Source organism: Panthera onca, chromosome D3 (assembly GCF_046562875.1).
Source record: "Panthera onca isolate mPanOnc1 chromosome D3, mPanOnc1 haplotype 2, whole genome shotgun sequence".
In the NCBI taxonomy this organism is placed as follows: domain Eukaryota; kingdom Metazoa; phylum Chordata; class Mammalia; order Carnivora; family Felidae; genus Panthera; species Panthera onca.
This window is the reverse complement of record NC_138350.1, coordinates 69,614,568-69,627,775: the sequence shown is the minus strand read 5'-3', so window position 1 is coordinate 69,627,775 and position 13,208 is coordinate 69,614,568. Positions and strand designations below refer to the sequence as shown.

At 36.0% G+C, this 13,208-nt stretch overlaps 1 protein-coding gene across 5 annotated transcripts in view; it reads right to left on the bottom strand.

The window, feature by feature from the left end:
* SMAD4 (SMAD family member 4) overlaps positions 1-13,208 on the bottom strand; it is a 62,150-nt gene that overhangs the window by 26,526 nt on the left and 22,416 nt on the right. For all 5 annotated transcript variants that reach the window (XM_060613877.3, XM_078435227.2, XM_060613880.3 and 2 more), the window contains exons 5-8: positions 9,086-9,298; positions 5,011-5,130; positions 4,800-4,916; positions 3,356-3,406 (exon numbers count right to left, since the gene is read on the bottom strand). In XM_060613877.3, coding sequence (XP_060469860.1) covers positions 3,356-3,406; positions 4,800-4,916; positions 5,011-5,130; positions 9,086-9,298 — 501 coding nt within the window. The remainder of the gene's footprint in view (positions 1-3,355; positions 3,407-4,799; positions 4,917-5,010; positions 5,131-9,085; positions 9,299-13,208) is intronic.

Sequence of the window (13,208 nt, the reverse complement as noted above, 5' to 3'; positions counted from 1 at the left end):
CACAAAATAGGACTTTACAGAAATTATGACATGACTTTTGATCCTCTTTTTTAAATTTTCTTTCTTTCTTTATTTTGAGAGAGAGGGTGTGTGTGTGAACAGTGTAGGGCCAGAGAAAGGGGAGAGAGAGAATCTCAAGCAGGCTCCACACTGTCAGCACAGAACCCGACGTGGGGCTCAAACTCAAGGACTGTGCGATCATGACCTGAGCTAAAATCAAGAGTCATACATTTAACCAACTGAGCCACCCAGGTGCCTCTGATAAGTCTTAAAAGACCCTGAGGCTCTGTCTTGCCTTCTCTTGATCACTTACTCTGAGGGAAGCTGGCTATCGTGTGAAGACACTTGAGAAGCTCCATGCAGAGAAAGTGGAGCTTACTGCTTACAATAACATTAACTTGCCAGCTACATGGGTAAACCACTTGGAAAGTGAATCTTCCAGCCCCAGAAAATCCTTCTGATGATAGCAGCCCAAGCCAACAACCTGACTGCAACCTCATGCGACTTTAAGCCAAAGAAACCAACCAAACCACTCCCAGATCCCTGGCCCACAGAAACTAAGTATAATAAATGGTTATTACTGTTTAACTAGTTAAGTTCGGGGAGTAGTCTGTTGCAGAACACAGGTAACTAATATAGTGCACAAGACATAAGACAAAGAAGAAGCACAGAGGAATGATACCTGGGCAAGCTTGAGTATGTGCTTCAGGATGGTTAAAGCATAAAGAGACAAGGCTAGAAAAGTACACATGGAACAGGATCAGAGTCTATTTTCTGCCCAGCAAAGGAATTTCAACTTCATCCTTTTGGCCAAGCAATGATCAGGAAATTAATGCAAGTTCTTCAGCAGAGAAATAACTGGATTCAAATTTTAAAAGAAATACTGAATAAGAGTAGAGAGTAAACCATGACTACAAGCCCTCCCAACAGGGCAACCAGTTAAAATATTCTCTTAATACTGTAATAGGAGTAATGAAGATAACAGTTGTCAGGTAAAACTCCTCTGGGGCCTCTAAGTATTCATAGTCAAAGAGTTCACAGCCCTCTGCATTCCAACCAGCTGACTCCACTACAGGTGTATGTGCATAGCTGATCCTCTCCCACAACCACTTGGACAGAGACCTTTCAGAATAATTCTTACCATTAAGTCATTTCCTAGTCTACTCAAGACAGAAGTTTTAATACCAGTGTGGGGTGTTCCAGATGTGTATCCTCATAACTAGTTAATGTTATTCCCTAACCACCAGGAACTGTTAGACCTCAACATCAGTTGCATCATGAGAATGAAGGAAATCTATCAGGAAACCAAAAGCAATTGCTGAATCCAAATTGAGCCCAAATAACCAGCCACCATTTCTAACCCCACCTCACCATCCCATCCAGAGTAGGTCTTTCTTCTGAGCTCTGGTTACCCTCCCTCCTGCAGACCACCTTCCACTTAGCCATATGGACACTGAGGCTCCCCAAAATGCCAGGCATCACTAATGACTCTCAATGACTAATGACTTTCTGCTTCATTGAAGCCAGAAAAAATTCTCATTCTTAAGACTCTAGATTTTCCCCTCTTATCCCAACATATTTATTCACAACAAATTAAGATTCTGATATAATGATTTCATTCATATAATTTTAAAAACAAGTAAAACCAATCTACTAGATGGTCTAAGGATGCATTCATCAGTTTCAAAAAACAAAAACAAAACAGTATCCACAAAAAGCAGGATAGTGCTGATTTCTGGAGATGAAGAAGAAAAGTTTTTGACTGAAACAAAATGCATGGGGTAGGAAGTTTTTTAGGAGTGCTGTCGTAGTTCTCAATCTGGGTGGTCGTTACCTAGGGGTTGGCTTTACTGTTATTCATGAGACTGTATGTATACTTGTTTTATATACTTTTCTCTAGATTTCTCAATAAAAATGTTTTAAAAAGGGAAGGCTCCTTAACCCATAAACAATGTCAATAAATATGCAAATAACATGTAGAAAACCCACTAAAGAGGATAATTTAAGTAGTATATATGTATGGTTAAAAAGTACTTAGGCCCAGCCAGTAGCATTTTTCTTCTAATCAAAACCAATATTATTTGCCTCCTAAATCAGCAAAAAGACTATTGAACTATCATGCCTATGCTGGCAAGCATGGTGAGTAAAACTGGTTCTCATACTCTGATGTGATCTCTATAAAGCAGTTTGGCCTTTTGATTCAGAAACTCTTCAAATCTCTTAAACTGAAACATGAGAAGTGTTATAAGCTTAAAAATCTTACCCTCAATGGTTTTTTTTTAACAGCTGGAAGAAAAATTAGAACCAACATAAAAAATAACAAACCAAACACTGCTTAAGAAAATTATGTAGATCTATTTGAAGAACTATAAGTTATCCTTTAAAATGATCATTATGGTTATTGTAGTTACATTATTTTTTAAATTTTATTGGAAATACATGCTGATATATTTATATATAAAACAATTTTATAGGATTTCCTTCAAAGTAATAGGTGAGGGTATGAATGAGACCAAACTGGTCCTTAGCTGACAATGGCTGAAACTGAGGGATGAGTACAATGGGGGGTCCGGGGGGGGGGGGGGGGTGCTGTCTGATATTTGGTATATGTTTGAAATTCTTCATAATAAAACAAATTACTTTTAAGTAGGAAAAAAAATTAAGCGATCAATTTTATTTGCATCTTTTTAAGCTAAGAAAAACATATGAAGGGATAGAGGAAAGTAATTCAAAATGCTATGTTTATGTTAAGAAGCCTTCAGTATTTTAACTCTCTCTGCTTTTTTACTTCTATGGTTTAAAAGACATATTCAAATTTGAATTAAGGAAATCTATTCAGCTATTTACTCCTTTGAACATAATTTAATCAAAAAGTTTCTAAAAATTCCAGTTAACCAAAAATTCCTGAATCTATCTTCTAAAACAGACAGAGTGAATTATTTTTATTTCCAGCGCACATTTTAGATTTTTCCCTGGCTTTTTAAACTACATTTTTACAGCTGTTCTATATTGAAACCTAGTTTTCTTCTGCTGCATATTTATGTATTCAATGCTAAAACCAGCACTTTGGTACCTCATATTTTAGCTGAAAAAACAGTTCTTGTCTTTTATTTCAGACAGTTAAAAAGTATCAAATATAGGCAGCTTATGTGGACTCTATTGGCTACTCATAAACTGTTGATTAGCTAATGCCATAAGGAGTACTGTACTTATCTAAAAAGTTAGGTAGGTTACTGTGTAACTAGACTAAAACCTGTGTGTGTGTGTGTGTGTGTGTGTGTGTGTGTGTGTGTGTGTGTTTTAATTACTATGAAGAAAATCTAAATATAGGGAATCATTGTTGAAATACACTTACCAGGATGATTGGAAATGGGAGGCTGGAATGCAAGCTCATTGTGAACTGGCCCTGAAGAAAAGACAATAAAAATCCCAATTTTATTTATTAAAAGTTTTCCAATGCTAAAACTTTTAATAAACCTTACTTAAATATAACTATCATACCTTAGGAGTGGTTTAAAGCTTATTCAATGTCTAAAAATTTAAAAGCTTAGTTTAGATTACTTTATATAAGCAAATACTCTCAAGGTACTTTTGTGGATATTTAATAGCTAACATTTTAATGCTATGTGCCAAGTGCTGTTAAGCAATTTGCAATAACTGTACACACAAGATTTAAATTATAAATGAATTATTCATGTAAGGTGATAAGAGTGTAATTTACAATGCAATATACAACAATAATTCAAAATCTTAGGTCCGTTCTAAAAACAAACGTTTAAGGTTTATTAAATTAAGGATAAATTGAGAGGTTATTAAGCATTAAAACACTGTGCTAAACCCTTCACACGAATTATTCCATTTGCTTTTTACAACACTCCTTGAGATAGATACTATTACCCTTAAGGCTTAGTTAGTGGGGGTTATATAACCTGCCAATGGTCACACAGCCAGTTAAGGGTCCAACCTCAGCACCTTAACCACTATGCTGGGCCAGGCAGCCATAAAAAATTACATTCCCTAAGATATGGAAAATAGTAACATAATTGAAAAAAAGCAGGATACAACAATATATACATAGTATGATCCTTTCTCTCCCAATATACATACACCCGTTTATATGACTGGAAGAAAAAATACGAAAAATATTAGAAGTGGATATCTCTACGTGGTAGGACTCTAAATTTTCTTATTTACACTTTTCTGTATGTTCCAAGTTTTCTTTGGTTCTATTAATCTTATAATGGAGGAAAAGGAATTGGATACATATGAAAAATTCAGGGTCTTGATTTCACTAAGCCAAATGAACAATGTTCCTCTTCTGTCTGAAATTACAAGCTATGGTTATTAGTAGAGTATCCCTCCAAATCAAGCCTGCACAGAGTAATGATAGAGACAACACGTAAGTGTCTGCATTTTGCTGAATACTATGATGAGGGAAACCTTGAGATCTTGACACTCAAGGGATTTCAATCCACTTAGGGTGGATATACAGATATACATGAGACCTAAGAACATATACAAAGTAAACAAACAAATGAATGGAAATCAATGTGATGTTAATGAAACATTAGCAACAGAGAAATAAATTTAGTAAACATTACTCCTCTAAAACAAAGGTATGATAACAAAACTATGAAAAGTAAATAATACTGTTTTTACCAAAATGCTGAAAAGCAGTAATCATTTAATGAAACTAAATTGTAAGATGAATAAAAGATGTAAAAACATTTAAAAAACAAAACAGAAAGAAAACAAGTTCTCAAAAAGAAAAGGCCCTTAAAACAAAAACAAGAGCTTACAGTAATGTCCGGGATGGGGCGGCATAGGCGGGTGGTGCTGAAGATGGCCGTTTTGGTGGTGAGGCAAATTAGGTGTGTATGGTGCAGTCCTACTTCCAGTCCAGGTGGTAGTGCTGTCTAAAAATTAAGGCCCACATGGATTAATTTGCTTTTATAAAGTCTGCCTATTTTTTCTCAACTACTTAAAAGATTTTAAAAAGCATGTACATACTATGATGGTAAGTAGCTGGCTGACCAGTAAATCCATTCTGCTGCTGTCCTGGCTGAGGCCCTGAAGCTATCTGCAACAATCCTTCACTATGGCTGCCTGCCAGTATACTGGCAGGCTGACCTAGAGGAACAAGAAGACATTAATATGGTACATTGTGAGATGCAATCCTGCGTTTTTATACAGTAAATGAAGGACCAACTATAACTGATGATCGAAGCTATAAAGATGGGCAAAAAGTGGTACTAGTCCATGGTCTATCAAATAACAAACCCTAAAGTCATCTATGAAGGCAAACCTTAACTTGAAAAAGTTGAAAATTATTGTACCTTAAAGTAATGCCTAGCTAATTTTAGAGGCCTTTTCCTTCATTAATATTCTTCACGTGCCAGCAAAATCCCACTACGTGTCTAGCCTATCACAGTAACTTCAGAAGCACATCAGCTCATCACTGGCCATGCCATCTAGCTCTAGACCCTTCTAATTAGGACTCCAAAAGTCCAGGCTCAAGAAAATGTTGAAAACTAGAAATTCATTATCATCAGCACTGGTACTGGTAATGGCAAAATGCTATGGTTTGATAAAAGAAAAGCAGAGCAGGCAAATCTTTTAAATGGAATGTGATGGGTAAGGTGAAGTTTAGAAAAGTTCAAGCTCCACTGTTACATCAATAGAGCATTGCTAGTAAAAACAAAAACAAAAACAAAAACGAAAAACCACCGAAAAAAAAAAACCAAAAAAACAAAAAAAAACACACAAAAAAAAAAACCAAAAAAAAAAAAAACCCAAAAAACAAAAAACCACAACAAACTCGAAGTCTACTTTGAAATTTTTTCATGTACTTTTAAAAACCAAAATCATCTCTTTCCAAGAACACTACCATATTCCTCGATTTACAAGAAATTACTTACTCTTTCTATATGTAATATACCAGAAGGAGTAAGACTCCTGTGGCTTCTATTCTATTCAAAACCATTCTACAATATCGCTTACTGACCTACATTTTTTAAAAGATTTTATTGTTTTTTTTTCTTAAGTAATCTCTATCTTCAACGTGGGGCTCAAACCCACAACTCCAAGATCAAGAGTCACATGCCCCACCAACCAGGCCAGCCAAGCGACCCAATGACCTACATTTTTAAGGCCTTTTTTTTTTTTTTAAGTGGAAAATGCTTGATTTCTTTAAGCAAGCATTAATGAAGTCAATTGTTTATTCCATTTGGAAAGCAATGAAATTTCACAGTTGTTATCTATCACTGACATAGCTTCAATCTTTTCTCATCTAAATGGGAATATAATCAAGATACACAAAAGGAAATGACACCATCGATCAAAGTATCAAGGAAAAGGAACATTTTTCTCCTGTCTACAAATCACATTTCCTTAAGGCTAGGATTATAAAATTAAAAGTTAAAGAGATTATTTCAATACTCCCCAATTATTTATTTTTAAACATGATGTTTTTAGAAACCTCCCTTCCTACTCATCCCAAAAAATTTTTTCCAAGTTATCTTCAAATGTTAATGACATTTTTACTCTTGCTTTTAACAACTGTACATGTCAGATTCTTAGCTACCTTACAAAAAGTGTCCCTATATAAATGAGATTATTTTAATTTACAGATACTTAAAAAAAAAAAAAACCTGAAGATATTCAAGTGCCAAATGAACACAGGTTGTTATCGGTACTGAATATTTCTATTACACAATTCCAAGTGTGTAAGATGAAATTAAACAACACACCTAGATAAGCTTATTTGAAAAAGTCGTCCTTTTTTTTTTTTTTAAGTTTATTTATTTTTGAGAGAGCACAAGTGGGGAATGGACAGAGAGAGACAAGGACAGAGAGAGAATTCCAAGCAGGCTCCACACCCCCAGTGCAGAGACCGACGCAGGGCTCAAACCCACAAACTGGGAGATCATGACTTGAGCTGAAGTCAGACGCTTAACCAACTGAGCCACCCAGGAGCCCCTGAAATAGTCTTCCAATTCCCCTATTTTGTCCAATTTCTTTTCTTTTAATCCTATCAATACACTTTTTTGAGGTCTACAGAACATTTTGAAACAAATTCTTTAAAAATCACGATTCAACTATGAAAATATATCTAAAAAATACCAAGAAAAACTATCTGCATTTCATTCATATCACTTTTCCTGGTTTTCAATAGACTTGGCTCTAGGGAATAGAACAGTTAGAATGAAGTCACTTTAGCAAGCATCAACAAAGGCATGCAAATTTAATCTCCAGATAATATCAATAAAAGTAAGTGGCTGTACTCTATCACTAATCTATGCTTGGCTGGCTGTAATGTGCTTTCTTTTATGATCCATCACTGACCACTCTGTAAACTATATTCCCAAATTGGTAAATAAAGAGTAGACAGATAATAGAAGCACTAAGTGATTAAGAGGGCCCAGGCTCTAAAGTATATGCTTAAACCAGAAGATCCACTTAGAATATGCTGTCTATGGTGAGACCGTCATCTCAGGTAGCAAATCCAAAATATGTTGCTACATACATTTTGGTGAAGAGGTAAAATGAATTAAAGGGAGGATATTTGGTATACTTTACTTGTAAACTCAATTACAGAAATTAGGCCCCCATTTATTCCAAAGATCAAATTTGTATTCTGAATCTCATTTGATATTAAATAGAATAATGCTTCCTTTGGTGGCAGCTAACAAAGTATTAGTCCAGATCTATCAACAATCTACTGCTGATGTGGGCTGAGATACACTCTCCTTAGCAACCAGGTGCAAATAACACCATATACATGCCAAGACCCTGCTCTGTAATTAGTTTTTAAAAAAAAAAAAAGCAACCCCACTTGCCAAACAGCAAACCATGCAACATTTGGTGACTGTGCAAATAAACAACAATATTAAAGAACAGAATCGGGGGCGCCTGGGTGGCTCAGTCGGTTAAGCGGCCGACTTCGGCTCAGGTCATGATCTCATGGTCCGTGAGTTCGAGCCCCGCGTCGGGCTCTGTGCTGACAGCTCAGAGCCTGCAGCCTGTTTCAGATTCTGTGTCTCCCTCACTCTGACCCTCCCCCGTTCATGCTCTGTCTCTCTCTGTCTCAAAAATAAATAAACATTAAAAAAATAAAAAAATAAAAAAAGAACAGAATCATTATTGCCCTGGTCAGGCCCAAGAAAAGATAAACCTAATATCCCTCTGTCTCTATAATGTAGCAGAGAAGATGGTGTATCTCTATCACGAGAAGAGCCTTTTAGAAAAATTTGTTAAAAAAAAAAAAAGATACACAGAATTTAGCTTTATTTCAAAATTGACTAAAATACATAATGTCTATCTTAAGGGATATAAGTTATGAACAACTTTATCAAGATCCTTTTTTCTAAATTTGTACAAGGGAGACTGAAACGGCTATTATAAAGTAATATTCTGCCAGATAAAAAATAAAAACTGATTAAAGTAAAGCTTGCAATTCCATTAACAGAAATGTTTACAAACATCGTGGTCCAAAACTACTTGTTAACTACTCAAACACTTCTCTAAAACATATCTGAAAGCTCAAGACAATTCTTACTTCTGCATGTAGTAGTAGAGGTAGTACAAATTGACCATTAATTTAAATCAATATTATAATCAAAGTTATTACTTAAATTCCAAGTTGACTGTACATCAACATAAAAACACTTAAGTAGGGGAGCCTGGGTGGCTCAGTCGCTTTAGTGTCCGACTTCACCTCAAGTCACTATCTCGCAGTTTGTGAGTTCAGCTCAGGTCACAATGTCGAGGTTCATGAGTTCGAGCCCTATCAGGCTTTCTGCTGTCAGCATACAGCCCACTTCAGATCCTCTATACCCCTCTCTCTTTGCCCCTTCCCTGCCCACACTCTCTCAAAACTAAAACATTAAAAAAAAAATTTAAGTAAATTGCAAAATTACAAACACCATTTTTTCTAGGACCAACTGAAAGACCTTTTTAATACTTTTTTCCTATAAAAGATATCACATTACTTTTAATTTTTACTTGGAGTTTCCTCCAAGTGACTACATGTAAATATTAAATAGGGAAAATCAACTTGCTGACTACACTGGATTCTACTACTCACTTGTGGAAGCCACAGGAATGTTGGGAAAGTTGGTGGTGCTGGTAGCATTAGACTCAGATGGAGCTAACAGAGCTGGGGTGCTGTATGTCTCCGTTGAGGCACGATTACTTGGTGGATGCTGGATGGTTTGAATTGAATGACCTTCAGTGGATAATGATGGCTGCCCTTCAAAGTCATGAACATATTCATCCTTCACCAACATACTTGGTGGAGCTATATAAAAAAGTAAACACATTTAAAAATTTTATAAGCTTCTGTTACCAGAAAAAAAAATCTTGTATTGTAATAACACCTAAAATTAACTATAATGTAAATAACTCTAACTCAGAATTTTTCATAATATTTGAAAAGAATACTACTTTATCAGCAAAAACTATGCATTTAGAAATAGTGACATCAAATATATTTTACCATTCAATCTGACAGACCCCCCAGAAATCTGAAGATAGACTGTACTCCCAACAACTTCCAGCAATGATCCTGAAGAGGTACTCCTTAGTTTATTGATTAACCTAGAAGTAATAATCATCTTTTTTTTTTTTAATGTTTATTTATTTTTGAGACAGAGAGAGACAGAGCATAAACAGGGGAGGGGCAGAGAGAGAGGGAGACACAGAATCGGAAACAGGCTGCAGGCTCTGAGCTGTCAGCACAGAGCCCGACGCGGGGCTCAAACTCACGGACTACGAGATCATGACCTGAGCCGAAGTCGGCCGCTTAACCGACTGAGCCACCCAGGCGCCCCGGTAATAATCATCTTAAACACAGGAGTTAGATGAAAACCAAATGGCTGGGGAAAATGTTTATCCAGATGAGAAGACCAAATTGAGATCAAGTAATTAGCTGTATCTTCTTGCTAATTTCACACTGTAGAAATGAGTGGGATCTGATAGCTATCCAATTCCAGGATTTAGACTTATTGTCAAGTGTCATGCATTCAAAGATTGAAACGTATTCAATGTCCGTCCCCTCCAGGGTTAGAACCAAAAAGAAAAATCCTAAATGGTAAGTCAAACTGAAATTTCCTTCTAGAAACCCAAATCAAATGATGTTTGATAAACATATGGTGTGAAAAAACTCAATAATCAACATCTTTCACCTATGTGGTTATGCCTTAAGCAAACCTAGACTCTAGCTGATACAACAACACTTTTCTCCTTTAACAAATTAGGGAAAGCTGCCTTTTCCTCAAGGAAAAAAAAGAAAACTTAGACTGCACTGATAATGTCAACTGTTCTCTGCCCAGAACCTCCCTATTTGTTTTAGACTATTGTTTTGGGGTATGCTTTTTGTCTTTAGCAAACAACCCTTTACTGCTTCTAAACTAAAACTACCCCATAATTTTACAACCCACAGAATTCTAATACTAGGTTCTCTTAGAATAATCAATTAACAGTCCACAAGAAGACATTCTCTTTTCCATTAAGAATCAACATCCAGCACCCTTTGTGTTTCCCTTATGTCAGTTTTTGAAAACATTGATTATACATAAATACCAATTAGTTACATGGCTTTTTTTTTTTTTTAAGTAGGCTCCATGCCCAAAGTGGGGCTTGAACTCATGACCCTAAGATCCCTGAGATCACAACCCTGAGAGTTGTGTAATCTACAGACTGAGCCAACCAGGTGCCCCAACATGACCTTTTTTTTAATTGAGAATATTTAAAAGAATAAGCCATTGTTCAAATTACTATGTACAATCTCTTAAAGGGCTTTTTCATACATCACAAGTCATGAAGACACTGATATAGTTAAGACCAAAAAATTCCGTTCCCAAAAGTTTTTCTTTAAAAAATTCTAGGGAGGGGCACCTGAGTGGCTCAGTCAGTTAAATGTCTGACTCTTGGGTTTATGCTCAGATCATAATCTCACAGTGTATGGGTTTGAGCCCCACCTCCAGCTCTACGCTGACAGTGCAGAGCCTGCTTGGGATTCATTCTCCCTCTCTCTCGCTCTTCCCCTCCCCTGCTTGTGCTTGCTCTCTCAAAACAAACATTTAACAAAATAAAATTTAATTTAAAAACATTTTTAAAAATGAAAAAATTCTAGGGAAACAAAAAGATAACCAAAAGGATGCTTAACACATCACTATGTATAAGTGAAAAAAGAAAAAACTGGACCCAACCATTCATCACTAATGTTGGCCAAATCATAAAAATTCAAGAAAAAATCATTTGGGACACAAAGTGAGTATTGCTGTATTTATTCAATCTTTCAAAAAAATTATATCATTCAACAAAGTTCTATAATTTTCTTCATATAGATCCTGACATCTCTAATTCCTGGACATTTTAGGGTTTTTGTTGTTATACTGACTAGGATCTTTTTATCAGATACTGGTATTACTAGTACATAAAGAGAAAGCTACCGATTTGAGGAAACAGTTGGTCAACTTGATACTCGTCGCTTTTGCTTTTCAGTGGACTCTTCGGCCTAATGTGCAGTTGTAACAATTAAATCCTACTTTATGCCTCATAATATTTTTTTGCCTAATACATTGACTAAACCTTCCCCAAATGTAAGCTTGAGACTTCTACCTGACTACAAGTCTCTTTCTCAAATAACTTAAACCATGTCCCTTGGGTGAAACTGTAGGTATCAAGGACAGATGTCTGCAATATACTTTTTTGCAAAAGAAAAAAAGTAGGTTACAAAACACTATTGTACACTATGATCACATGCATGTTTAAAAAATCACATCACGTAATTTAAAAAGCAAGGTCCGGAACAAGTGCACAATATGCTTTTTATTTAAGAAAGGAGGGAAAAAATACATGTATTTTTGCGTAAAGAAACCCTGGAAGGAAACACCAGAAACTAATAAAAGTGATTACCTGAGGTAGGGGGGAATGGGGGCAAGGGTGGGAGCACTTCTTTTCACTGTATACCTTTTTATAGTATTTTGATTTATGGACCATGTATTGCCTATTCAAAAAAATAAAATTAAAAAACATATAGTATATATTTTTTAAGTCCAGAAAAACAGACACCAAACTATTAAGTATTTCTCTTTATGGACTAGCATTCCACAAATTCATCCACTGAGTAAATATTTATTGAGCACTTATGTTCCAGGTACGGTTCTAGCACTTGGGATATATTAATAAACAAAAGAAAAATCTCTACCCTCATAGAACTTACACTCTTCTGTAATATTTTTTTATTGTTTAAGTATCTAATATTGAGTACACATTACTCCAGCTTCTCCTAGCTGTCCATCTTGATCTTCATCTAATCAAGTGTGGACAATGCCACCTACCATGGAGGGGATAATGGGAATGGTGCAACACTTGAATGCACTTGGCTCAGTCAGTACCTGACACAAATGTGTACTTAGTAAGTGTTAGCTGTGATGATTTCATTGTACTTTTAGAGCAGTCATACCTGTAGTGACTGGAAAATGTCCTATGAAGTGTAAGGAATATGTATAAGGGACAGAAAAGCTGAAGCCACTGGGCTCACCTCCGACCACAGCATTTCTCTGATGCTACTCTTGCTGTCTCATTTACCTTTTCCTTTTCCTTCCTCCACTAGACTATGAGCTACCTAGAGTGGAGAAAACATACCCTACTTATCCTATCACCCCGAGATCCTAACACAGTACCAAGCAATACACGCTCATTAAATCTTCTTAAAATGAATATGCAGGCTGATGTGGTCATGGAAAGTTTCATAGAAGACAGGAAATAAGCTGGAAATGATTATCACCAAAATTCCAACACAAAAGTGAAGGAATTATCCCATTTTCTTAACTTTTTCTTTACCTGGCTTTGTATTATTTCTTTGTCCAAATCTAGAAGGGACTGTGAAAAACATCTGTTGTTTTCTGAGGAAATGAGCCACTGAACCTGGCCTTAACAAACCACCACTAGGGGGACCTACAAGGCTGAAACAGCCCTAGAGCCACTAAAAAGAGCTGATCATCCACACAATCCGACCACTAACAGCTACTCATGACAGCAGTATTTCAAAGTAAGGGAGGAGTGTGATGAGTCCTCAGAATTGGATCTCCTCACAACCACCACCACTAAGGAAATTCTGATATAATTATCACTACAGTCTCCCAAGCCCTAGTACTTTAATTCTCCAAAAGCAGGGATGGAGAAAGGTGAAAATCTGAAGG